The 27,876-nt window shown below is 39.8% G+C and overlaps 1 protein-coding gene across 3 annotated transcripts in view; it reads left to right on the top strand.

Annotated features, from left to right (window-relative positions):
• Positions 1-549: 549 nt before the first annotated feature.
• Positions 550-27,876, top strand: part of ZSWIM5 (zinc finger SWIM-type containing 5) — a 176,208-nt gene continuing 148,881 nt past the window's right edge. For all 3 annotated transcript variants that reach the window (XM_030823773.1, XM_030823772.1, XM_012511383.2), the window contains exon 1: positions 550-1,415. In XM_030823773.1, the coding sequence (XP_030679633.1) occupies positions 821-1,415 (595 nt within the window). In that variant the 5' untranslated portion in view covers positions 550-820. The remainder of the gene's footprint in view (positions 1,416-27,876) is intronic.

The following is a 27,876-nucleotide window of genomic DNA, read 5'->3' as shown; positions in this document are numbered from 1 at the left end:
CAAAAAGTGTTTTGTATCCTAGGATGCAAGGTGCTAAACCCTCCAAAAGACCCCACCAGGATGCAGCCCCCGTGGCGATACGAACTTGATGCCCCATTGCCAAGGGGTGGTGCGACTTTGTCCCACTCTGGGGTGGGGTGACCGCCGGCTTTATCCTACATTGTTGTGGCGTGAGGCGAGTTTTCATCATTCGAACTTTCTGATGTTTTCCCCTAGTGTCTTCTTTCCCAGCGTCTTTCTGCCAGATCTTCCGCTCTGCTGTGACAGCCTCCTGTCACATCAGTACCGTTGGAGCTGGATTGTTTTTTTCTCCTTGTACCCCGCGAGCCTATAACTTCACGGAGGCGGCTCCTTGGATGGCTTATGGCCCCGCTATTTCATTCAGTCACACAGTCCATTCCTGTCTGGCCGACCGCAGGTGGGTTGGAGGTGAGCGGGCGGGCGTGCGAAAGCGCCCGGCGCTCCTCTCCCCTCCGCCGCCGCCGGATCCGCGAGAGCGCTCGGCTGGCGTTCTGGGCTGTTTGAGCCTGGAGCGCGCCGCGGGCCCGCGCTCGCTCCCGCCTGTCTTCGCGTCCGCGGCGGCCCGGACAGCGCGCGCCGCCTCACGCTATTCCGCAGGCCGCCCGCGCCTGCCCTCGCGGCGCGCTCCCGGGCCCGGCCGCGATTCCCCACTCGGGCCGGCTGGCTCGCGAGTTCTCTCGCCCCGCCCCCCTCGGCGCCGCCGCTGGGCGCTTGCGCGGGGCGCGTGGCCGTGGCCCGGGTCTCGCCGCAGCCCGAGCCGCCGCCGCCGCCGCCTCAGTCAATCAGTCAGTCCCCAGCAATGGCGGACGGAGGTGAGCGAGAGGAGCTGCTCTCGCCGTCACCGGTCTCTCCGGCCAAGCGGCTGTGTTCGTGGCCCAGCCCGCAGGCTCACCACCCTCGCGGTTCGCCTGGGGCAGCCGGCGGAGGGGCAGGGGGCGTCGGCAGCAGCTGCCTGGTCCTCGGGGCCCGCCCCCACCTGCAGCCGGAGTCCTTACTGGACTGCGCCGCCAAGACGGTGGCGGAAAAGTGGGCGTACGAACGGGTGGAGGAGCGCTTCGAGCGGATCCCGGAGCCCGTGCAGCGCCGCATCGTCTACTGGTCCTTCCCGCGGAATGAGCGGGAGATCTGCATGTACTCCAGCTTCCAGTACCGGGGCGGCCCCGGCGCCGGCGCGGCTGGCGGCGCCGCGGGGGCTTCGCCGGCCGAGGAGGGGCCGCCACCACCCCCCGGGGCCGCCGCTCCGGCCGGCTCCGCCCCCGGGGGCGTCGCGGCTGGGGTATCCCCCGCGCTGGGCGCAGGGGCCGGCGCGGCCGGCTGCGGTGGCGAGGGGCTCCCGTTCCGCCGGGGCATCCGTCTGCTGGACAGCGGCTCCGTGGAGAACGTGCTGCAAGTCGGTATGTGCTCGTCCGGGCGTTCTCGGGTCCTCAGCCTCCTCTTCCGCAGGTGCCTCTTCTCTGCCCGAGACCTGGGGCCGAGACCCCGGCCTTCTCCCCAACTCCTGTACCCCTGAACAAGTCACAAAAACTTTTTTCAACCTTTCACTCAGGTCCACTGCTCTTTCCTCCACTGACCCTCTACCCCAATTTCTTTTTGTTTGAAGAGTGAATAGATCTCTCTTCTTCACTCTTTCTATTCCCCACACTAAGGCAAAGAGAATAGGGAGGTATGACTTTTTGGATGTAATAATTTCATAAATGTGTTGTCCTAATTTAAGTTTGGAGAGGAGAGGATTGTTAGTAAATCTGGAACAAGCGGTTTTAGAGGGAGCGTTTGAGGGACAGACTGTCAGAGGCAATCTATAGCCCTAGCTGATTGAGTCTCGATGAAATTAACACTGGGAAAAAAGCCCCAACAAAATACTGCATGTTTCAGACAGTTTTAATTGTCTGCGTTAGGATTTTTCCCCTGGACCAGTGATGCTTGGGAATCTAGGCTGCGGACTAACAATAACCGAAGATGGAAGTGTGACAGCTTCTCCTCCACACCCCCACCCAAGGAAAAAAAAAAAAAAGCCATACAATCTGGAGTGGGGGTGGGGTCTCTCTCTTCCTTGTCAGACTGGGGTAAATCAAAAGCTGGTCACTCTGGGTTTTTCAAATGCTTCTCAATTAACAAGTCCTATTTGCTTTTATCTTTTTGTTATGGAAAAATATATTATACAAATGATTTCTTCCTTTACTCCTCCGGAGCTTCTAGTCAGTTTGTTAATCTTATTAAATATATAAATACAGTGCTTCTGATTTGTGGAATGGTTAAGGAGAAGGATAAAAAAATGACTGATTAACATTGACTTTGCTATGTGGAAAATTAAAACACGAATTTTTTTCTATTTGGATTATTATAGCATTCTGGAAGTACATATCTTTATGCATTTTATTGTACACTATATGCTCGTATTAATTGAAGAAAATACTGATTTTTGAAAGGAGTTGAAGGGAGGTTGTTTTTAGAATTAAACAAGCACAGAGAGACACAAACCCCAGACATCTAGCTCTCCAGGTAAAACCAACATATTTGAAAAATGTTTTTCTTTGAATCGTGCTGTTTCATATAATCTGCTTCTGGTTATTGAGAATCATTGATTCCTGTGTTTCTAACCAAAACAACAGCATACCACAATTTGTTTTGCAAATGTGAAATGTAAATTTATCCTGTGCCAGAATATAGTGACAGTGGCTTGAGCAAGTTTTGTTTATTTGAAAGAGGTTAGTCCTTTGTTTATTTGTGTATATTTTTGAAAGAGTGACTTGAATAAATATGTAATTAAGGTGTACAGCTTTAATACTGAAACACTGAAAACATGAAAATAAATACAATCATTTTCCTATTAGTCTGTAAATTTTAATTTTTCTGAGTTTCGATCATTTAACTTTTAAGATTCTTGTTTCAAATATTTTAAATGGAAAAGGAGCAATTTAAGTGGTCGTTTTATAGGAAGAGATGGATGAGGAAGAATTTTCAAACTTGAGGGAGCAAATGAAAGAGAGGAAGAGTTTTATAGAGGTGTCTATTTTTAAAATGACTAAAGTGTCACGTTCCAAATGAAATCGGATATTTTGGGTAATCTAGATCATGTTTAAATCAGATATTTCCCCTTTATAATATGAAAGTTAATGTGGTTCTGGAGTTACAGGCTCTCTTATGGTAGTTTCAGAAAAGACACATATAAACAAACATGTTTTCTGATTGACTTGAGAAAAGACACATATAAACAAACTTGTTTTCTGATTGACTTTGGATTTCAAAGACGAAGACCAGTGAATAAATTTATCACTTTAAATTTATGCTACTTGAGAACCACAAGCTGTGTAATTTTTATTATTCTGACCTTAATTTAGGTTAATAAGTATAGGAGAGAAGGATAGCCTGTTCTGCATCTTTTTGAGTTCTGTATTTTGGTATGAACCACCTTTAATAGAGACTCATCCCCCATCTCCTAAACTTGAAGTTGTAAGTAAATGACTTAATCTAGAGAGTAGGCTTTCTAAAAGTATTGCCAAGAGATGAGTAAGCAAGTGATTCGTATATACCAAGATGGTAATCGTGTTCTTCGGTTTACAACTGCACTTCAAACTCAATTAATTACTAAGTGATGCTAATTAAGAATTTTGCATATTTCCTTACTGTTTCTAAACGATAGAACCTCAGATTTGGGAAGTTACTGAAGGCCATTGCTTTAGGAAGAACAGAAAGTTGGGGTATTTCTGTGACAACATCCTTTTAAGAAAAAGAGTCATAAGGGAATTTAATGAAAAAGGGAATTTAAATGAAAAAAGAAAGCACAAAGAAAAAAGCCTTCAAGGCAAATAAACTAAAAACAAACAAAAACTTGTAGAAAGAGTAGGTAGATTAAATTCTGTAATTTCTAATTACTTTCCACACAAAATCTGGTAATGGGAAGTCATGAATTCTGGCTAAAAATTGGATATTTCAGATTTTAGATCAAAACTAAAACTTTTCCAGCTGTGCTCAAAGGATACATTTCTTTTAGGTATGTACTGCATCAGAAGTAGTATTCCTTTTAAAAGGGGAAAATTGCAAATTAGTCTCTTCAGGGATGTCTGTAAGTTTGAAGCTATGTCAATAGACTTATAGTCTGATCTCAGTATTGTAAAGGTAATAGAGTTCATATGTTTTCAGTGTCTGCATTTTTAACTTGTTTCAGAAGCCCATGGATATAGTAGTAGTATAAACCTTGGGAAAATACTTATTCAGGAGTCTGCAGATGGCATAAGAATAAGACACCTATAATTTACTAACGGTTTTAACATTTTGACCCTTTTGCTATCCACTGTATTTTAAATTGATTTCTTTGTGTTTGGTAAAACTTAAAGAGGCTTTGCTTTTTCTCAGGAAAATCTGAATTGATTGAAGGAAAAAAACATTAACAGTTTTTCTCACTTAAACACAGAAATATTATATTTACTTGGATATTTAGTTTTAAAAATTGGGTAAAGGCATGCAGGGGCCTTCTGTGCCTGGTACATCTTAGTTATGTACATATTTATCCAGAAATTTTAAGTAGATCTTGACAGGTGACTTCAACAAAACCCCATAGTTTTAGTCTACACATTTTTAAATAAGTACATGATTTGTTCTTGAAGCCTTCAAGACTAGAACCAGAATGCTAAGTATTACCTTATGTGGAAGAGGTACAATTACAAAGTCAATAATGGAAATATAAAAAGTGGCCCATTTCAGGAAGTTATCTATAACTTAAACATCAGGTAGTAAATTTAAAATTGTGTACACTTGTATATCATCAATAAACAGGTCTGTGAAATTTTTCTGTAGTATAACTTTTATGAAATTTATCAGTAACAAGTATTACAGTTTGTTGATTTTTATATGTAATTTGTTTTAATCTATATTGTTTGGGGGAACAAAAGATATCTACATTGAAAAAACTATGGCATCATATGTGAGTTAGAATGAATAAAATTATAATAAAATTTCATGTGGAGAAAAATGACTTTATTGATATTTAAGATATTCCATCACAGAAGGCAGCTGCATTCCTTTAAGTCGGTGTGTTTTTTAGCATAGAAATTTTTCAGGTTTTAAATCACATTATCTTTTTTTTTTTTTGAGCAACGAGTTCTCTCCCTCCACCCTAACACATCACATATGCACACATTTTAATGTTCAGTAAGTGCTTGTTGAATGACTGAATGTTAAGAATGAATTTCTCAGTGTTGTAAAATAGAGAAACCTGAATTTTGAGTATGAGTGGTATTGGAATATATGGGGAAAACTCCAGACTTGTGCATATAATAAACTGATAGCATTAAGTAGTATGAGTGTTACAACTTAGGTGTATCTTCTGTGTTTAACCATCTGTTTTGTGTGAAGAATGGTGATTTATCAATTTCTTCAAATGAAAGCTTTAAATGAATTTTTCTAAAGGTGACTTTCTCAAGGATAGAACTTTGGATTTTAAAGATGATGAATAAACTAAAGATAGTGAATTTTATTTTAGAGATTATCTTTAGGAATTTTAAAACTATATTATTGAAAAGGCTGGAAATTTATGGCTATGGGAAACACTTTTATTTCTCTTGTTTCAATAACGGCAATTAAAAAACAAGACATTAACTGTCAGTAATCTATTATGGTGAGGGTTATATGAATATATACATGTGTTAAAATGTATGGAACTATACACCAAGAAAGTCAAGTTTACTATATGATACCGTAGAAAATAAAATTTTTAAAAATCAATGCATTAATATAATGTACGAGAGAAACATTCTATTAATATAAAATGCTGTATTAGTTTCCTGTGGCTGCTGTAACAAAGTATCACAAACTGGATTGGCTTAAAACCACAGAAATATATTGTCTCAGAGTTCTGGAGGCTAGAAATCCAAAATCAAGGTGTTGGCAGTGCTATGCTCCTTCTGCAACCTACAGGGGAGTCCCTTGTTGCCTCTTGCTAGCTTCTGGTGGTTTGTTGGCTGTCTTTGGCATTGTTTGACTTGTAGCTGCAAAATTCCAATCTCTGATTTTGTGGTCATGTGGCATTCTCCCTGTGTGTGTCTGTTTTCACATGGCCTTCTTATAAGGACACTGGTCATATTGGATTAGGGGCTCACCCTACTCCAGTATGACCTCGTCTCAATCACATATGCAACAACCCTATTTCCAAGGTCACATCATGAGGGACTGAGGTTATGTTCTGAGGTATTGGGGGTTAGGACTTCAGCATATTTTTTGGGGGGTGACATAATTCAGCCCATAACAGCTTCTCATACTTGTTTCTTGTTGCATATCTGAGTTTCATGTGAATTTTAAACTTTATTACATGAAGTATGGCTTAAGTTAGGAAATCACCATATTAATTTTATTAGGTAAGCATTATTTAGACTTGCTTGATTCAATTTGCATGATTGATTATTTAATCTTAATACATGTGGAATGTTTTTGACAAATAAGTGGTTATTTAAAGGTTAAAATTGTCATTCTTGATAAAAAATGATGACTGTGATATAGCACTCAGGGTACACATATATAAATGAATAGAATACTGTGGGTTTTTTTTTCGTGCACACCATTTATAACTCAGCTTTAGAAATGGATAACCTTGAAAGCATATAAACAGTGTTGTAATGTCTGTTTCCAAACCCTAAATTACTATGGTTTAGCGTTAGTGTTTGATATTAGAAATAGATAATAATTTATTCAAGATAATTTTTATGTGAATTTTTTTACCTTGTGGTTTATTTATAGGCTCATTTCTTTCTAATACAGGCAGCATGCTTCTTGGACACTTTTAGCCTATCATGGAGCTAGTAGACTAAGAAAATCATACTTATTTAAATATTAGCTGTAGTATTATGTGATTTATATGCTAAATTACTCTGCAATAGTTTTTGTAATCATATATAGTCAACTGATTAATTTTTGGTTTTCAGTGTAATTGTTCTCCCCCTTAGGATGTATAATGTGATTTGTCCTAAGTTGGTGCTCAGTAAATGTTTATTGAATGAATGAGTAAATTGTCATATCATTTTTTATATTTGTGTAGTATGACATCTCTCTTAATTGATTTATATGTAACTGAAGCCTAAAAGATGTACTGGCATTTGTGGCTCAATTTCTGGATGCTTCTGATTTTTAAAGCATTACATAGATAAAAATTATCCTTGAAGCTTATTGTTGACTTGTTCTTGGTTCAGTCATTGAATTAACATTTAGTCACTTATTACATGTAAGGCTCAGTAAATAATTGTTTACCTGTTTTTGGTGGAAATCTTTCTGTAGTACTTTGCATTTTCCTATCCTAGAGTACAAAGTTAGGTTGGGCATCAAAGCCTAAACTAAGGACTACATTACGTTGCCTTCCTTATGTAGGGAGGAAGTTATAAACTGAGTGAATATTTGACTCTGGGAGTTTCTGAAACCTGTTTTTGAAAAGTTCCTTGCATACATGTTTTTTGGTCATTTGCCTGTTCCTTATAATGGAGTGATGAATGTGGTATTTAGGGGAGTATAACAGTTACCTTATTTAAAAGTAGACTATTGAGGCCAGGCGTGGTGGCTCATTCCCAGCACTTTGGTAGGCCTAGGCGTGTGGATCATGAGGTCAGGAGATCAAGATCATCTTGGCCAACATGGTGAAACCACGTCTCTACTAAAAGTACAAAAATATTAGCCAGGTGTGGTGGCGTATGCCTGTAGTCCCAGCTACTCAGGAGGTTGAGGCAGGAGAATTGCTTGAAGCCGGGAGGCAGAGGTTGCAGTGAGCCAAGATCGTGCCACTGCACTCCAGCCTGGGCGACAGAGCGAGACTCCGTCTAAAAAAAAAAAAAAAAAAAAAAAAAAGACTATTGAAGCAAAAGCTGAAGTACCCTTCTGCCTAGTGGTTTTCTTGCCTTAACAACAGTTGTTTGTATACTTTCTATAATTTAGTCCTTAGAGAAATACAAATTAAAATTCAAGGAAATACCTACATTACACACACACACTAAAATGGTTAAAGAAAAAAAAAGACTACCAAATGCTGACAAGTATATGGAGTAACTGGAACTCTCATACATTGCTGATATGTAATGTATGGCATGAATGCAAAATGGTGCAGCTGCATTGGAAAACAATGTCCTATATAGCTAATCATATACTTAAACAAAAGATTCAGCAATCCTACTCTTAGGTATTTACCTGAGATAAATGAAAACATATAAGGGGATTTCAAAAGCTCATGGAGAAATGGAATTAAAGGATAAAAATTAAAAGTATAAACTTTATTTCTCAACATAAACTCCATCAAGTTCAAGAACTTTTGTAAGCAATGATACAAGCCACTTAGTGCATCCCTAAAGGAATGAAGGCCCTAGGAATTCAACCATGTCAATGCAGCATTTTTACATTATTGGCTGAAGAAAAATTGGTGCCTTTTGAAGATTTTTTTAAAGATTAGGGAACAAAAAGAAGTCAGAAGGAGCCAAATCAGGACTGTTAGGTGGATACCTAATGATTTCTCATCAAAACCCTCATAGAATTGCCCTTGTTTGATGAGAGGAATGAGCAGGAACATTGTTGTGGTGGAGAAAAACTCTGGTAAAGCTTTCCTGGGCATTTTTCTGCTAGTGCTTTGGCTAACTTTCTGAAAACACTCACATAATAAATCAAATGTTATCATTCTTTGTCCCTCCAGAAAGTCAGCAAGTAAAATGACTTGAATATCCTAAAAAACTGTTGCCATGACCTTTGCTGTTGATCAGTTTGGTCTTGCTTTGATTGGACCACTGCTGCCTCTTGGTAGCCATTGCTTTGATTGTGCTTTGTCTTCAGGATCATACTGGTAAAGTAATGTTTCATCTCCTGTCACAATTCTTCAATGAAATGCCTCAGGATCTTGATCCTACTTGTTTAAAATTTCCAATGAAAGCCCTGCTCTTATTAGCTGATCTGGATGCAGTGGTTTTGGCACCTGTCAAGTGGAAAGTTTGTTCAACTTTAATTTCTCAGCAGAATTGTGTAAGCTGTAGAAATTGAGATGTCTATGATATTGTCTGTTGTTTCTGCTGTTAATTGTCTGTCCTCCTCGATTAGAGCACAAACAAGATGAGTGTTTTTCCTCACAAGTTGATGTGGATGGTCTGCTGCTGCGGGCTTCATGTTCAGCATCGTTTCATCCTTTTAAAATGAGTTACCCATTGGTAAACTGCTGATTTATTTGGGGCATTGCCCCATATACATTTTATAAAGCATCAGTGGCTTCACCATTCTTTCTCCCAAGCTTCACCATGAATTTGGTGTTTGTTCTTGCTTCAATTTTAGCAGTATTCATGTTTCTCTGATAGGGGCTCTTTTCAAACTAATGTCTTATCCTTTTTAGTGCCTTAAACTAGATCCTATCCAGATATATTATAGCAAGTTAGTGTGAGTTTATCTTAGTGCAAAAAAAAGTGAAATCCATGTGTAGTTTTTTTATAATACTCATTTTCCACAAACTTTTTGAAGACCCTCATATGTTCACATAAAGACTTGTACTTGAATATTTATAGTAGCTTTATTCATAATAGCCTGAAACTAGAAATGACCCATATGCTTACCAAATGGGTGAATGGATAAGGAAATTGTTGTATATCCATACAGATGGAATACTGTTCAGCAATAAAAAAGGACAAACTTACTGATAGGCTAGCAACATGGATGAATCTCAAAAGTATCATGCTAAATAAAAGAAACCATACCCAAAAGACTATATACAATTTCATGTATATGAAATTCTAGAAAGCTGAGATATAATGACAAAGTAGATCAGTGGTTTGATCAGTAGATCAAAGTAGAAGGGAATGGAGTTTGTGAATAAAAGTTCTCTGAAATAGAATTTAGAGGAAAGAGACTTTATTCCACAGAACAGTTTGCAAACCAGGGAGATGCAGCTGTTGGTGTAAAACAAAGGTGCATTCCAGAGAACAAGGGATTTGGCTTTTATACTGAAAGTTCCTGTCCAGGTTCCCAATCAGGTCCATATATGCAAATAAAGGACAAACTTTCTTAGTTCTGATTGGTCAATGCAGCTGAGTTCTGATTGGTTGATGCAAGCCACAGCCTATTGGTTGTTTTGGGCAGTGTGAATAGGAATAGTCAGCTATGAAAGTCCCAAAGTTAAGCAGAGGTGTGGGTTTTCCAGGAACTCAGAGTAAGTGTGTAACCTCTAGTCAGTAAATGACTCTTTGGCTCTATTTTAAATATAGGACCAGTTAGCCACTCAGGATTCATCTTGAGAGATTGGCTCAGGTTTGTAGGTGTGAGAAAACTTCTGGGTGATGGAAATGTTAATGACTGTAGTGGTTACGTGACTATATTCATTTGTCAAAACTTATTAAATTGTATGCTTAAATTGACAAATTTTACTGAATGTAAATTGTACCTCAAAAATTTGATTTTAAAGAAAAGAATTGTGGGCTTCAGCCAGGCGCGGTGGCTCACGTCTGTAATCCTAGCACTTTGGGAGGCTGAGGCGGGCAGATCACGAGGTCAGGAGATCGAGACCATCCTGGCTAACATGGTGAAACCCCGCCTCTACTAAAAATACAAAAAATTAGCCGGGCGTGGTGGCAGGTGCCTGTGGTCCCAGCTACTCGGGAAGCTGAGGCAGGAGAATGGCATGAGCCCAGGAGGCGGAACTTGCAGTGAGCTGATATCGCGCCCCTGCACTCCAGCCTGGGCAACAGAGCAAGACTCCGCCTCAAAAAAAAAAAAAAAAAAAAAAAAGAATTGTGGGCTTCAATCTTGGTTTCACATTAAAATCACGTAGGGAGATTAAAAAAACCGAAAAACAGTACCTGGTACTCACCCCAAATTAATCACATCAGAATCTGCTGAGAATTAGGACCAAATTTCAGAATTTTTAAAAAGCTCCCAGGTAATTTTATATGCAGCCAAGGTTGAGAAATGCTGTTGTAGAAAAATGATCACCTGGCCAGGCGTGGTGGCTTACACCTGAAATCCCAGCACTTTGGAAGGTGAGACAGGAGGATCACTTGAGCCCAGGGGTTTGAGACCAGCCTGGGCTGCATATTGAGACCTCATCTTTTTTTTTTTTATTTTTATTTTTTTTTTATTTTTTTATTTTTATTTTTATTTTTTGAGATGGAGTCTCGCTCTGTTGCCCAGGCTGGAGTGCAGTGGCGCAGTCTCGGCTCACTGCAAGCTCCGCCTCCTGGGTTCACACCATTCTCCTGCCTCAGCCTCTCTGAGTAGCTGGGACTACAGGCACCCGCCACCACGCCCGGCTAATTTTTTTGTAATTTTTAGTAGAGACGGGGTTTCACCATGGTCTCGATCTCCTGACTTCGTGATCCGAGACTTCATTTTTAAAAAAAAACAAAAAAAAAAAACTAGCTGGGTGTAGTGGTGCTCACTTGTAGTCCCGGCTACTTGGGAGGCTGAGGTGGGAGGATCGCTTGAGCCCCGGAGGTTGAGGCTGCAGTGAGCCATGATGGCGTCACTGCTCTCCAGCCTAGGTGACAGAGTGAGACCTGTCTAAAAAAAAAAAAGAAAAAAATTAACACCTTTATTAGTGTTATCATTGTTTCTGAACCTGTTGTTGGCAGTCAAAACATTATGTAATTTTTATTCTACAAATGCCATGGACCATGTCAACTTTCTTTTCTATTTATTGTTTCACCTATCTTTATTAATGGATGTGAAGGAAAATCATTCTCTTAACTACTCAAAGAATGTCTCTCTGTATTTTGGAGAGGCCTTATTCCAAAGTAAAAATTATCATTGTTACTATCCTCAAAAGACATTTGTATTTAATATAATGCCAAGCTATAATTTTCTTCATATTTGTTCACCCATTTATTTATAAAACCTATTTTTTTTTTTAACTGGGCACAGTGGCTTACGCTTGTAATCCCAGCACTTTGGGATGCTTAGGTGGGAGGATCACTTGACCCCAGGAGTTCAAGAACAGCCTGGGCAACATAGAGAGACCCTGTCTCTATTAAAAAAAAAATTAGCCAGGCATGTTGGCACACACTTACAGTCCCAGCTACTTGGGGGTGCTGAGGTGGGAGGGATGCTTGCACCTGGGAGGTTGGGGCTGCAGTGAGCTGTGATCACAGGCCATTGCACTGCAGCCTGGGCAACAGAGCAAGACCCTGTCTCAAAAACAAAAAAACAAAAACTTTAAGTTTTTTAGTATGTTCTGTGCAAAACAGAACATAATTTCTATATTTAAGAGGCACACAGTTTACTATGGAATGTACATATAAAAATGGCGTTTAAAAATTTTCTATTAAATCAGTTAAGGGTCTGAATAGATAAAATGGCATTTACCACAGTGTTCTGTAATAATAGAAGAAGTTACTATGGGGGCAGAGAGTAGGAAGTGATTAACTTGGGAAGTAGGGACTACAGGATACATTGCTCTATTTTAATATAATTCCAATTAATAAGAAATTTTAGAATTATGTCTAATATTGCAATAAAGATTGAAAACACTTTACTGCTTACAAGTTAGATTAACCTTTTTTTTTTTTTGAGACGGAGTCTTGCTCTGTTGCCCAGGCTGGTGTGCAGTGGCGCAATCTCGGCTCACTGCAAGCTCTGCCTCCTGGGTTCACACCATTCTCCTGCCTCAGCCTCCCAAGTAGCTGGGACTACAGATGCCCGCCACCACGCCCGGCTAATTTTTTGTATTTTTAGTAGAGACAGGGTTTCACTGTGTTAGCCAGGATGGTCTCGATCTCCTGACCTTGTGATCTGCCCACCTTGGCCTCCCAAAGTGCTGGGATTAGAGGCGTGAGCCACCGCGCCTGGCCAGATTAACCTTTAACAAAATTCTTTCTGTATTAACATTTTGTATGCCCCGTAATACTTTGGTGCATAGTTGATCCAAAGGGGTAATATTAGTAGGAAGGAAGATGACAAGATGTTACCAAATATTAATCCTTTTTTCTCAGAGTAAACTTTACAGATTTCTGGCTTTAAAACAGCTTTTTGTTGTCTTCAGATAATCCTTTCCTTTTTTGTTAAAAAATTGTTGTTTCTTTTAGGTATAAACATACAATGGAACTAATCAGGAAAATAGCTTTTTGTTGTTCCATTATCTTTTGGTCTGTGAGCAACAGGAAAATGTATTGTGTCTTTGAAAGCCTTGGAGATAATTACATTTTTCCCCCTATTCATTCATGGTTTTATTGAATAGAGGCCTGTAGCACTGATAGATTCTGGAAAAGCCAGCTTGTTCTTATTTTGTTTAAATCTATCAATACCTGCTAACTGATATGACTAGCCAACATCACCAACATACATTGATGTTATTAGTAATATAAAATCCTTCCCCACATTATGGCTCCCTATTGTGAAAAACTCTTATCTTTTGTCTCACTGAATATTATATTATTGTAGTCTTTACCATCACATGTATTTGGATATATCTACCATATGTGCATGTGTATGTGTATATATATATATATACACACACATATGCACACATATGTACACATATATACTATCACAAATTTGTAATTCTGGCTCCTTCAAAGTCTCAGTTTTTTCAACTGTAAAAGGGCAAAATGATGGTATCTACTTCATAGGTTGTTTTGAGAATGAAATTAGTTAATATGTAAAGCACTTAGAATGAGGCTGAACACATTAAGTGCTGTGTAAATATTTACTATTATTATTACAGCCTTTACCAAAATTGAGAGTATTCTGTATTTATCTTCCCTCCCTCAACCTTCACTCCACCTTCTAAAGGTTTTGTAGTCTGACTTATTCTTTCAGTCACTAAATTAAAATTGATCTCTTAAAGGTCACTAGTGACCTCATGATTGCCAAACGCAGTATCTTTTTTCTAGTCCTTATTCTTCGTGACCTCTGTATAGAATTTTCTGTAGTCTACTGTACATTTCTCTTGAAATGCTTCTTCCTAGGTTTTTGTTTTACTTCACCATTCTGGCTTTCTTTCTATTTTCTTTTATTCTCTTACCCCACAATAGTAGGATGCGCCTTCTTATATCAAGTCTTCTAATTTACAATCTAATTTATTTCTACAGTTTCAACTACATTTTTATGAACATAAGATAGCATGGGCCGGGCGCGGTGGCTCACGCTTGTAATCCCAGCACTTTGGGAGGCCGAGGCGGGTGGATCACGAGGTCAGGAGATCGAGACCATCCTGGCTAACACAGTGAAACCCCGTCTCTACTAAAAATACAAAAATATTAGCCGTGCATGGTGGCGGGCGCCTGTAGTCCCAGCTACTCGGAGAGGCTGAGGCAGGAGAATGGCATGAACCCGGGAGGCGGAGCTCGCAGTGAGCCGAGATTGCACCACTGTACTCTAGCCTGGGCGACAGAGCGAGACTCCGTCTCAAAAAAAAAAAAAAAAAAAAGATAGCATGATATGATGTAGTGGTTTAAAATTTGTTTAAAGCAACTGTACTCTAACTTTCAAATGAAATCTTATGCTGGAATTCCAGCTTTTGCAGCAGATAAAATCCAAGCTGTGCTGGGGATTGGGATGGAGACCAGAACTTAATCAGCATGGCCAGCAACTTCTTCCCTTTGAAACTCTGAAGCACTTCCAAATAATCCAAAGATCAGCATATATATTTGCCTGCTAGATATTTCTAAATGGATATCTTAATAGCCACTCAAAACCAAACTGCTTGATAAGGGGATTAATATCCAGAATATATTAAGGAACTACAACTCAGCCACAAGAAACAACCTAATTCAAAAATGGCAAAGGACTTGAATAAACATTTCTCCAGAGACAATGTACAGATGACCAATAAGCACAAGAAAAGATGCTCAACAGCACTAATTATTAGAGTAACAAAAATCAAAACCACAATGAAATACTACTTCACACCCATTAGATGGTTATTATTTTTTTAAAAAGCCGGAAAATAACAAATGTTGGCAAGGATGTGGAGAAGTTGGAACCATTTGGAAATAGAAAATGGTGTAGCTTTTGTAGAAAACAGTATGGCAGTTCCTCAAAAAATTAAACATAGAATAACCATATGAACCAGAAATTCTGCTTCTGGGTGTATAACCAAAATAATTGAAAGCAGGGAATTGAATAGATATTTATACAATCATGTTTTATAGCAGCATTATTCACAATAGGTAGAAGATGGAAACAACCTAAGTGTCCATCGACAGATGAATGGATAAACAAAAGGTGGTCTATCTTCCTTCCTTCCTTCCTTCCTTCCTTCCTTCCTTCCTGTCTTTCTATCTACAGGAAATGTCATTTAGCCCTGAAAAGGAAGGAAATCCTGATACATGCTACAACATGGATGAATGTTAAAGATTATGCCAAGTGAATAAGCCAGACACCAAAGGATAAACATTATATGATTCCACTTATATGCAGTATTTAGGTAGGCAAATTCATAGAGATAAAAGTAGAATAGAGGTTGTCAGGGGCTGAGGGGAGAGAGAAATGAAGAGTTACTGTTCTGTTGAACTAGAATTTTAGTATGGGAGGATAAAAAATTCTGGAGATAGGTAGGAGTGATGGTTGCACAACAGAGTGAACGTACTTAATACCACTGAACTGTCCACTTAAAAATGATGAATCTTAGTATATTTTACCACAATAAAAAAGGTAAAAGCCACATATATTATTTTATTTATACAAAATGTCCAGAATAGGCTAATCCTAGAGACAGAAAGTAGGTTAGTGGTTTCTAGGGCCTGTGAGTAAAGGGGAGTGATTACTAATGGGTATGGGATTTCCTTCTGGGGTGAAAATGTTCCAAAATTAGATAGTGGTGGCTGCACAAATCTTTGAATACACTAACACCAAATTGTGTACTTTTCAAAGTTGTGTACCTCTCAAGGGTGAGCTCTATTATGTATGAATTATATAATAAAGCTATCATTAGAAAAGCAAATATTCCAATAAAACAAAAAGGAAAGGAAAACCTTCAAACATTCTGTTTCGTAGAGAATGAGGTCTAAATTCCTAAGTGCTGTGTTTGGAGACCTGGGCCCAATTCCCAGTTCTGCCACTTTCTAGCGTAACCTTGAACAAGTTACTTAACCTCTCTGAGCCTCAATTCCCTGTGTACTTTCAGGACACTTATAAAGGAGTGAGGAAAGCACGATTAGGAGGGCAGAGAAGTCGAATTGATGGAATCACAACGGAGACTTCAGTCAATCCTATGAGCTCTGCAGCTGGGATGGCACTTGAGAATTATCTGGAAATAGATGTGGGCTGACCTGAGAGAGAAGAGGCATAACCCTGGGTGGGGTATTTTTCTTTATGTGGTAGAGATGAAGGTGAACTACACTGTTTCTCTTCAGGGAACTACTTGCTGCCCAGCTGCCGGAAGTGCTTTCATCAGACAGCTTCCAACTGTCAGCTGATTCACGGTCTGTCTCAGCAGCAGAGATCTGCTTCATCTAAGGTCATACTTTTCTAGGGGCAGCCTGCAAATGACTGAGCAAGGGAGGAGCGTAAAGATCCAGCTATTTCGGCCGGGCGCGGTGGCTCACGCCTGTAATCCCAGCACTTTGGGAGGCCAAGGCGGGCGGATCACGAGGTCTCTACTAAAAATACAAAAAATTAGCCGGGCGTGGTGGCGGGCGTCTGTAGTCCCAGCTACTCGGGAGGCTGAGGCAGGATAATGGCGTGAACCCGGGAGGCGGAGCTTGCAGTGAGACGAGATTGCGCCACTGCACTCTGGCCTGGGCGAAAGAGCGAGACTCCATCTCAAAAAAAAAAAAAAAAAAAAAAATCCAGCTATTTCAGCCGAACATGGAACTCTTCAACAGGCAATACCTGCTCCAGAGAGCCAAATCTGGTTGGGTGAGCTTTTATCAGGCCTGCATTGCAGTTTGATTTCTTCCTCTTCTCAGTCCTGCTTCTGTTGCCGTTCTTTCACAGGTGTTGATCCCTAGTAAGTGTGTTGTGTTTCTCATTCTATCTTGGTGTTTCCTTTCAGAGAACTCAATTTGTGATACTTTGGTTGAGGGCAGCTCATGGAGGAGGACATAGCTGTAACCTCTCAGCAGCCAACTCTCCTGGCGGTTCGAGGAATAAATGCCTTGGTCCTGAAGGAAGGATCCGAGCACTACATTTCCTCTGACTCTTGGATTCATTTCGTAGAGTAAATTCACCCTATAAGGGAACAGCTCCTCCAGGATTGTTTGGTCTCTTTTTCTGGGGATACTTACAAGAGTAAAATTAGGAGGCAAATCACAACTTCTGTCACTGAAAGTAGTCCCCAGAACACAGCTGATCTTGTCCCGCTCCTCCGATCTCCATTACGGATTCTTAGCCAGAATCTCTGGTGGTCTAAGTGGTTTACCTGGGAATGGGTAGTGACTGTTTTTTTTGAGACAGGGTCTGCCTCTGTTTCCCAGGCTGGAGTACAGCAGTATAGCTCACTGCAACCTCCACCTTCCTGGCCCTGGTGATCCTCCTACTTCAGGCTCCCGAGTAGCTGGGACTATAGGCATGCACCACTATGCCTGGCTAATTTGGCTAATTTTTATATTTTTTTGTGGAGACAGGGTTTTTCCATGTTGCCCAAGCTGGTCTCAAACTCCTGAGTTCAAGCAGTCTGCCTGCTTCAGCCTCCCATAGTGCTGGGATTACAGGTGTGAGCCACTGTACTCAGCAACTGTTTTACAGAAAAGCCTGAGCCTAGTTACTGTGACGTTTCTCAGGCCTTGCCCACTGCGTTTGTTCATTTACTGTCAACATTGGGCAGGGAAGTATCAAGAGATGCCCCAGTGGTAAATTAGATGCTAAATGTCCTCTACTCCCTGATGTTACTTTACTTTGTGTTGGTAAATCTGCTTTATTTCGTAAACACCATCTGTTGCTGAGATAGCACATTATGTGACATTAAAATCAGGTAATTATATAGGTTGTTTTTGTTTTATTTTGTTTTTTTGAGACGAGATCCAGCTCTGTCACCCAGGCTGGAATGCAGCGACAAGATCATGGCTTACTGCAGCCCCTACCTTCTAGGCTCAGGTAATTCCCTCACCTCAGCCTCCCGAGTGGCTGGGACTGCAGGTGCACGCCACCATGCCTGGCTAACTTTTTGTGTTTTTTGTAGAGATAAGGTTTTGCCATGTTGCCCCACTGGTCCTGAACTCCTGGGCTCAAGTGATCCACCTACCTCGGCCTCCCAGAGTGCTGGGATTGCAGGTGTGAGTCACCAGCCCGGCCTATTACATAGGTTTTAAAGATCAAATATAGTATTGTTGAATATGCTTTATTAGTGGTTCTTTGATATATTATTAAAGCACTAATTGCAAAAGTTTTCAGATTATTACTTGGTGTATTATCCCTTGCAAATATTATTATTATTATTATTTTCTTTGAGACAGAGTCTCTGTGTGTTGACCAGGCTAGAGTGCAGTGGCATGATCTCAGCTCAGTGCAGCCTCTTCCTCCCGGGTTGAAGTGATTCTTCTGCCTCAGCCTCCCAAGTAGCTGGGATTGTAGGTGTGCACCACCATCCCTGGCTAATTTTTGTATTGTTAGTAGAGACAGAGTTTTTCCATGTTGGCCAGGCTGGTCTTGAACTCCTGACCTCAGGTGATCTGCCCACCTCAACCTCTCAAAATTTCTGGGATTACAGGCGTGAGTCACCATGCCCAGTCCCTTGCAAATATTACTAATATAGCATCAAGGTAATTAGCAACAAAGGAAGTCACTCAACCAGAATGTTATCCAGTATGTTAATGCAGTTTTATTTAGAACTTTATTTAGTAGTGAATGGTTTTTCATTACCTACTCCCTTTTATCTATTCACTTGGAGATTAGAATTGAGAAGGAGTTGGATTTTAACTTTCCTCAGTTATATATCCGTGTGATAAATATGCCATCTAGCAGACCATCAAAACAGGTTAGCCTTGCTAGGGTTTTTGTTTGTTCATTTTATATTTATTAGGGAGGCTATCTTCTCTCTGTTTTGATGTCTAGTCTGCCTAATGAGGCCTTGAAAACCAGTCTCCAACAGTGTCCCTGAAGACTTTGTAGTCTGGAATGAGGGGACCTTACAGCAGGTTTTCGCCACCTAGTATCTTTAGTGAGATATACTTCATGTACTGTACAACTCATCCATTTAAAGTGTACAATTCAGTGGCTTTTACTATATTCACAGGTAGGGGCTGCCTTCACCACAGTCAATTTTAGAAGATTTTCCTCACCTCAAAAGAACCCTGTATCCTTTAGCTATCACTCCCCAATCCAATCCCATATGGTCCTAAGCAACTACCAGTCTACTTTTTGTCTCTATGGATTTGCTTATTCTAGCCATTTTATATAAATTGAGTAAGAATATGTAATCTTTCATGACTGGCTTCTTTCACTTAGCATAATGTTTTCAAGGTCCATAAATGTGTAACATGTATCTGTACTTTATTCCTTTTTAATGGTGAATAATATTACATTGTATGGATATACCACATTTTGTTTATCCATTAATTGGTTGTTGCATGTTTGGGTTGTTTTCCTTTTGGTTATTGTGAATAATGCTGCTGTGAACATTTGCATACAAGCTTTTGTGTGGATATGTGTTTTCATTTCTCTTGGGTATACATCTAGGAGTAGAATTCTTGGATCATGCAGTAACTATATATAACATTTTGAGGAACTGCCAAACTATTTTCCAAAGTGCATCATTTTATAATTCTACTATCAATGTATGAGTGTTCTGATTTCTCCACATCTTTGCCAATACTTGTTATTATCTATCTTTTTTATTATTTCCATCCTGGTGGAGGCCCGGAAGTAGTATCTCATTGTGGTTGGTTTGGATTTGCATTTCTCTGGTGACTAATGATGTTGAGATCTTTTCATGTGTGTATTGGTCATTTGTATAACTTCTTTGGAAAAATATGTTTATTCAGATCCTTTGCCCATTTTTAAATTGGGTTTTTTTATTCTTAAGTTGTAAGAGTTCCTTATTCATTCTAGATACCAGTCCATTATCAGATACATGATTTGCAAATATATTTTCCCATTTTGTGAGGTGTCTTAACTTTCTTGATAGTGCCCTTTGAAGCATGTAAGTGTTAAATTTTGATGAAGTACAATTTGTTTTTTTTCTCGGTTGCTTTTTTCTTTCTTTCTTTTGATAGTATAGCTAAGAAACCATTGCCTAACCCAAGATCAAGAAGATTTACTACCATGTTTTCTTCTAAGTGTTTTCTAGTTTTAGCTCTTATATTTTGTTTTATGTTTCATTTTGAGTTGATTTTTGTGATGTCAGAAGGGGCTTCAACTTTTTTTTTATATGGATATCCATTTGTTCCAGCATTATGTGGTGAAATGACTAGTCTTTCTCCATTGAATGATCTTGACATGCTGTTGAAAGCCAATTAACCATAAATGAATTTATTTCAGGACTCTCAATTCTATTCCATTGATCTTTATGTCTATCCTTATGTTAGTACCACATTGTCTTTATTACTCTTGCTCTAGTAAGTTTTGAAATTGCAAAGTGTGAGTCCTCTAACTTTATTCTTCTTTTTCAAGATTGTTTTGGCTATTCTCATTCCCTTGAGTTTCCCTATGAATTTTAGTATCAGTTTATTTTTTGCAAAAAATAATCTAGTTGGGATTTCGAAAGCAATTGTATCGAATCTGTAGATCAGTTTGGAAGTTTTGGCATCTCTATTAGTGTTCTGTAAGGAAACTACTACTGTAACAAATTACTAAGAACTTAGTGGTTTAAAACAACACATATTTAATATTTTACAGGTCTGGGGGTTTTCTGGGCTAAAATCAAGTTGTTGAGGGCAGGTATGATGGCTCACATTTGTAATCCCAACACTTTGGGAGGGCTAGGGCAGGCGGATCACTTGAAGCCAGGAGTTCGAGACCAGCCTGGCCAACATGGCAAAACCTGGTCTTGACTAAAAATGCAAAAATTTAGCCAGGCATGGTGGTGCACGACTGTAATCCCAGCTACTTGGTGGCAGAAGCACCCAGGAGGCAGAGGTTGCAGTGAGCCGAGATCATGCCACTGCACTCCAGCCTCGGTGACAGAGTGAGACACTGTCTCAAAAAAATAAATAAATAAAACCAAGTTGTTGGCAGAGCTGTATTCCATTTAGAGGCTTTTCTTGGAAAGAATCTCTTTCCATGTCTTTTTCCAGTTTCCAGAAGCTACCTGCATTCTTTGGCTCACAGCCCCTTCCTTCTTTTTTTATACCATATCATTTTAACCTCTGCTTCCATTGTCACATTTCCTGTCTCTGACTTTAAGCCTCTTCTCTCCCTCTTATAAGGACTATTTGATTACATTGAACCCACTCAGATGATCCAGGATAATTGCTACATCTGAAAAATCTTAATCACATCTGTAAAGTCCCTTTTGTCAGGTTCTGGATGTTAGGGTGTGGACATATTTGGTGAGGGGCATTATTCTGTTTACCATGCCATCTTAACAACATCTCATCTTCTGATGCATGAACATGGGATGTCTCCCCATTTATTGGATCTTAATTTCTTTCAACAATGTTTCGTTGAACTTTTATCTTTTTTCAACTTTTATTTTAGAATTGGGGGGGCACATGTGCAGGTTTGCTACAAAGGAATATTTCACGGTGCTGAAGTTTGGAGTACAAATGAATCTGTTACCCAGGTAGTGAGCATAGTACCCAATAGGTATTTTTTCTCAACCCTAACCCTCTTCCTTCCTCATCTTGTATTCATCAGTGTCTGTTGTTCCCATTTTTACAACCACATATACCCAGTGTTTAGCACCTTCTTGGTAAGTGAGAACATTTAGTCTTTGAATTTCTGTTTCTGCATTAATTAACATAGGATAATGGTTTCCAGCTGCATCCGTGTTTTTGTGAAGTACATGGCTGTGTAGTATTCCATGGTGTATATGTACCATGGGATGTACCTCATTTTCTTTATTCAATCCACTGTTGGTGGGCACCTGAGCTGATTCTGTGTTTTTGTTAATTTGAATAATGCTGTAATGAATATATAGGTGCATGTATGTGTCTTTTTGGTAGAATGACTTATTTTCCTTGGTTGGATTTACTTCTAAGATATTTTATTCTTTTTCATGCTATCATAAATGGAATTGTTTCCTTTATTTCATTTTTTAATTGTTTGTTGCTAGTGTATATAGATATAAATATAATTGATTTTTGTATGTTGATCTTGTACCCCTAACCTTGTGGAATTTATTTATTTATCTATTTTAATTTTTTTTTTTTTTTGAGACAGAGTCTTGCTGTCGCCCAGGCTGGAGTGCAGTGGCACGATCTTGGCTCACTGCAGGCTCCGCCCCCCGGGGTTCCCGCCATTCTCCTGCCTCAGCCTCCTTAGTAGCTGGGACTACAGGCGCCTGCCACCTTGCCCGGCTAATTTTTTGTATTGTTAGTAGAGACGGGGTTTCACTGTGTTAGCCAGGATGGTCTCGATCTCCTGACCTCGTGATCCGCCCGCCTCGGCCTCCCAAAGTGCTGGGATTACAGGCGTGAGCCACCGCGCCCATCCTTTAATTTTAAATAGTATTTTATTGAATGTTTTATTCACAGAAAAATAAGCTTTAATCTACAATGAATGCCAGATTACACAGCAGAGAGCAGTTTTCTTAGTTTTCCACACTGATAGAAAGGTTCTTACTAAGTAAAAAAAGCCATAAAATTATATTCACAAATAGAGTACTGTGTCTCAAAACACTCCACATGATTGTTCACAATACTAATACAATTAGATCAGTCATTTAGGTTAAAGTATAGCAGTAATGAAAAAAATGCAAAATCTAATATAAATTACATTAAAACTTTTGTTATATCAAATCAAAAATGCAAATTTCTTACTAAATACAGAAAAATGGTAAAACATATAGTAATTTAAGATATTACATTAATGATACAGAATAAGAAAGTGGTAAACTCCAAAAATCTATAGGCATATCTGCAAACTTCAGACTTCAAAGTAGAATCTGACCACCCAAACATTAATGTAGCTTTGTCTAATTTTTGTTTTGTTTTGTTTTGGAGACGGAGTCTCACTCTGTCACCCAGGGTGGAGTGCGGTGGCACCATCCCGGCCCACTGCATCCTCCACCACCCAGGTTCAGGTGACTTTCCAGCCTCAGTTGATCGAGTAGCCGGTACCACAGGCATGCGCCACCACACCCAGCTATCCCTTCATTTCTGCAGAGACAGGGTTTCAGCATGTTGGCCAGGCTGGTTTCCAACTGTCGACCTCAGGCGATCCGCTTGCCTCAGCCTCTGAAAGTGCTGGGATTACAGGTGTGAGCCACCGTGCCCGGCGCCATTTGTCTAATTTGAAGATACAGTTGCCCCTTGCTATCCGTGGGGTTTTGGTTTCACGACCCCCTAGGACCTGAGGATGCTTAAGTCCCTTAGATAAAATCACATAAGGCCGGGTGTAGTGGTTCACGCCTGTAATCCCAGCACTTTGTGAGGCTGAGGCAGGCAGATCACCCGAGATCAGGAGTTTGAGACCAGCCTGGCCAACACCCTTGTGGAATGAATTACTCAAATAGAGATAAACTTTTATCTTCCTTTCCAATCTGGAATCCTTGGTCCTTATCAAGTCACAAAACTCAGTGTTGTTTGTGCCATAGAATGCATTGTATTAAGGGATTTTTTCTGCTTGCATTAGACTGGGAAATGCTTTTTAATGTGCTATTGTGTTATTAAAGAATATGATCCCAGGGAAGCAAGGGTGAGAGAAAATGAAATGAGACAGGGAAGGAGGGTAAGGCAACATGAGGGTGTGTCATAGAGCTGGTTACCGCTTGGTATCAAGTAGCAACTGATTGCTCAATCTCCCCGAATTGTCTTATAAAGGAGCAGAGAGAATCCCCTTTCACGCCTATCTTTCATTTCACGAGGTTCAGACCTGGGAAATATTTTGCTATTAAAGGTATATTTTGCATACCCCTCTGTAACTTTCACCATTATTGATTTCACAGTTTGGGTTGTAGGAATTGTAGAAATTGCTCTATTGCTGTTACCACTCTGTATAACCTACAAACTTAAGTACCTTAAATTCCCTGTGTATATGGTGTGGGTTTTTCAGTTCCAATATGGAAAAGGGGGTTGGCCATAGTTCATAGTTTTGTTATAGTCTATAACAACTCTTAATGATTGGAAGTGTAAAATAAATAAGAACAAGCATTCAGTACATTTAAGAAATTTTTTTCTTTTTCAGTATCATATTATTTTCTTCTTTCCTATTATTTTCTTTAGTGTTTATTCCTTATTTTCTGCATACGTTTTAGAAACATAAAGAATCATTGTATAGCAAAATAGCTAATTATGAGGTATCATACAATGATACTGCTCTTCTCTTCCCTCCTCTCTCTAGTTCCTGAATCCTTAATCATTCCCTTTTCTTCTGACTTCCCTTCCTGAAAACTTTAGTCCAAACCTGGGAGAAGCAAGAGAAAAGGAAGTGAGATGGGAAGAAGGAATAGTAGCAGTGGCCTGAAAAGGTGTATTGGAGCCCAGCTGGAGCAGTGGCCTAGCATGCGGTGCTAGAGCCAAAGTGGGGTGAGGAGGGTATCCACATGAAGGGGGATATAATTTGAGATGTCAGAGTCTGAAAGGGTTGAGGATGACTTTTGTACAGGGGTGAAGGGGAGCATAGAGCCATAGGGTGTTAGTGTTCAGATGGGGTGAAGAGGGCATAGCAGGGGGTGGCAGCAGTAGGTGCAGGTTTTTTGAGCTTGAGCAGAGTGAGAAGAGTGTCCTTATTGGCGGGGAGGACCTGTGGTGGCAATGAAAGATTGGTTATTTATAGATATTGATCAACTAAGTACATCAGTTAAGGATAACAGGAGCCAAATTTCTCACTATCAGAAAAGGTAGCTAAAATATAGACCAGGCCAGGCGCAGTGGCTCATGCCTGTAATCCCAACACTTTGGGAGGCCAAGGCAGGTGGATCACCTGAGGTCACGAGTTCAAGACCAGCCTGGCCAACATGACGAAACCCCGTCTCTACTAAAAAATACAAAAATTAGCTCGGTGTGGTGGTGTGCACCTGTAGTCTCAGCTACTCAGGAGACTGAGGGAGGAGAATCGCTTGAACCCAGGAGGTGGGGTTTGCAGTGAGCCGAGATCGCGCCATAGCACTCCAGCCTGGGCGACAAGCAAGACTCCATCTGAAAAGTAAAATAAGATAAGATAAGATAAAGACCAGGGAGAAAACGTGAATGAACTCTGGGTTTTGGATTGTAGTTGGAGATACCCATGTGAACTCATGGTTTTTAGTATATATTCCAATATATATATATGGTATTCTGTTAACTGAGAGGGCCTTAGAGCAGTAATATCCCAATAGCAATAAGCACACCTAATGCCCATATCTTGGTTTCCAAGTACTTTTCTCTGATAAAAGGAACAAAGGCTCCTTGGAGAAATGGCTGAATTTAGGGGTGAGGCAGAGAAAGTATCAAATGAGCCTTGAACATGTTCTTGTGCCAGAAAGCAGGGAGGTTCTTAAAGAATTATAGCAACACATCAAAAAGGACACAAAAGCCAGCTTTGAAGAGATTCCCATTTGCCAAATATGGGATGCATTGAGTGTCAAAATAATGATAGTAATGGATATAACCAACCTATTGAATGAAATAGAAACCCATGAGGTCATTGTGTTAATAGTTTTTTTTTAAAGGCCAGGTGCCATGGCTCATGCCTATAATCCCAGCACTTAGGGAGGCTAAGGAGGGAAGATCACATGAGCCCAGGAGTTTGAGACCAGCCTGGGCAACATGGCAAAACCCCGTCTCTACAAAAATTTAAAAAAATTAGCGGGGCATGGTGGTGCATGCCTGTGGTCTCAGCTACTTTAGGAGGCTGAGGTGGGAAGATCGCTTGGGCCCAGAAGGTCAAGGCTGCAGTGAGCTGGGATTGCTCCACTGCACTGCAGCCTGGGTGACAGAATGAAACCCTGTCTCCAAAATAAAATATTTTTAAAAAGAGTAAGTTAATGGGTGCAGGAAATCAACATGGCACATGGATACATATGTAACAAACCTGCACATTGTGCACATGTACCCTAAAACCTAAAGTATAATAAAAAAAAAAAGAGTAAGTTGAAAGTTTGATGAGTATATTGGCATAATGTCAATATGGTTCCCATGAGATACTTTAATTATAAGGGGAAAAGGGTAACTTTAAAATGAGGAAGCCAGGCAAACACTACTGTGATCAAATGAGCAAAGTTAACCTCACCAGTGATGGGAGAAATCAAAATTGTGTGCCATTTGATAGGAAACAATAAGAACATGGCTCCATTTCTATGATATTTCTGCCAAAAATGCATAACCTGAATCTAATCATGATGAAATAACAGGCACTACTGAGGGAGATTCTTCAAAATAGCTGGCCTGAAGTCTTCGTGTCAGAAGTCAGAAAGTTAAGACTACAGGTGGTTCCAGATTGAAGGAGAATAAGGAGACATAAAAACTAAATGCATTGTATGACTTTGGACTGGATCCTTATCGGAACATTTTTGGGGCAATTGGCAACAGTTGAATGGGGCCTGTGCATTGTATGATAATGTTATGGTATTGATTTCTGATTTTCATGATTTTTATAGTTCTGTAGGAGAATATCTTTGTTTGAAGGAATACACAAAAAAAGTATTCTGGGGTGATAAGGCAGTATGTTGACAACTTACTCTCCAATAACTCATTTAAAAATTATTTGAACTGTACTTGCAACTTTTCTGTAAGTTTGAGATTGTTTCAAAATAAAAAGGGATAAATATGATAATCTTTTTCTTTTTTTTGGAGACAGAATCTTGCTCTGTGGCCTAGGCTAGAGCGCAGTGGCGCGATCTCAGCTCACTGCAAACTCCACCTCGCAGATTCAAGCGATTCTCCTGTCCCAGCTCCCCAAGTAGGAGAGTATTTTGTATTGGGTGTGTCATGCCCAGCTGATTTTTTTTTTTTTTTTAGTAGAGACGGGGTTTCACCATGTTGGCCAGTCTGGTCTCAAACTCCTGGCCTCCAGTGATCCGCCCACCTTGGCTTCCCAAAGTCCTGGGATTACAGGTGTGAGCCACCTCACCGAGCTGATAATCAACTTGAATGAACTTTGATTAACAGTGAGTACTCCTCCAATTAGCTATTTATTTTGAATTGTTTAAGAGAATGTTTTTCTTAGCTTCCATTAAAAATCTCCAATTATTTTTATTAAAAGATCACTTTTGAATGTTTTAGTTTTATTTCATGTTGTTTTGTTTTGTTTTGTTTTTTTGAGACAGGGTCTCACTTTCTCACCCAGGCTGGAATGCAGTGGCCCGATCTTGGCTCACTGCAACCTCTGCCTCCGGGTTCAAGCAATTCTCCTGCCTCAGCCTCCTGAGTAGCTGAGAATACAGGTGTATGACACCACGCTTGGCTAATTTTTATATTTTTTGTAGAAATGGGGTTTCACCTTGTTGGCCAGGCTGGTCTCAAACTCCTGACCTCAAGTGATCCACCCACCTTGGCCTCCCAAAGTGCTGGGATTACAGTCATGAGCCACTGCACCCAGCCTTCATGTTCATTTTAAAGGTTAAATTATAATCAGTACAAACATATGTAACTCATCTAATTTCATTTTAAATGATATTTGGTTCTTACTCAGATTACAAGCTAAAGTTTTTTTAAGCAATTATGTCTTTATTGGTTATATAAATGTACAGTCTTTTAAATTTTAAAGCTGTGTAAATATTGCCACTTAATATAGTTTCACTTTTTATTTGCATAACAATAATAACAACAACAATATTAAAAGCTAACACAAAGTGCTGGGCACTTTGCCAAGTATTTTATAATTGATTTAATCCATATAATATTCTTTTGAGATATGTACTATTATTATCCCAATTTTACACATGAGGAAATGAGGCCCTGATAA

This window comes from Nomascus leucogenys, chromosome 12 (assembly GCF_006542625.1).
Source record: "Nomascus leucogenys isolate Asia chromosome 12, Asia_NLE_v1, whole genome shotgun sequence".
NCBI classification, from domain to species: Eukaryota; Metazoa; Chordata; class Mammalia; order Primates; family Hylobatidae; genus Nomascus; species Nomascus leucogenys.
This window is presented reverse-complemented; position numbering and strand designations above follow the sequence as displayed.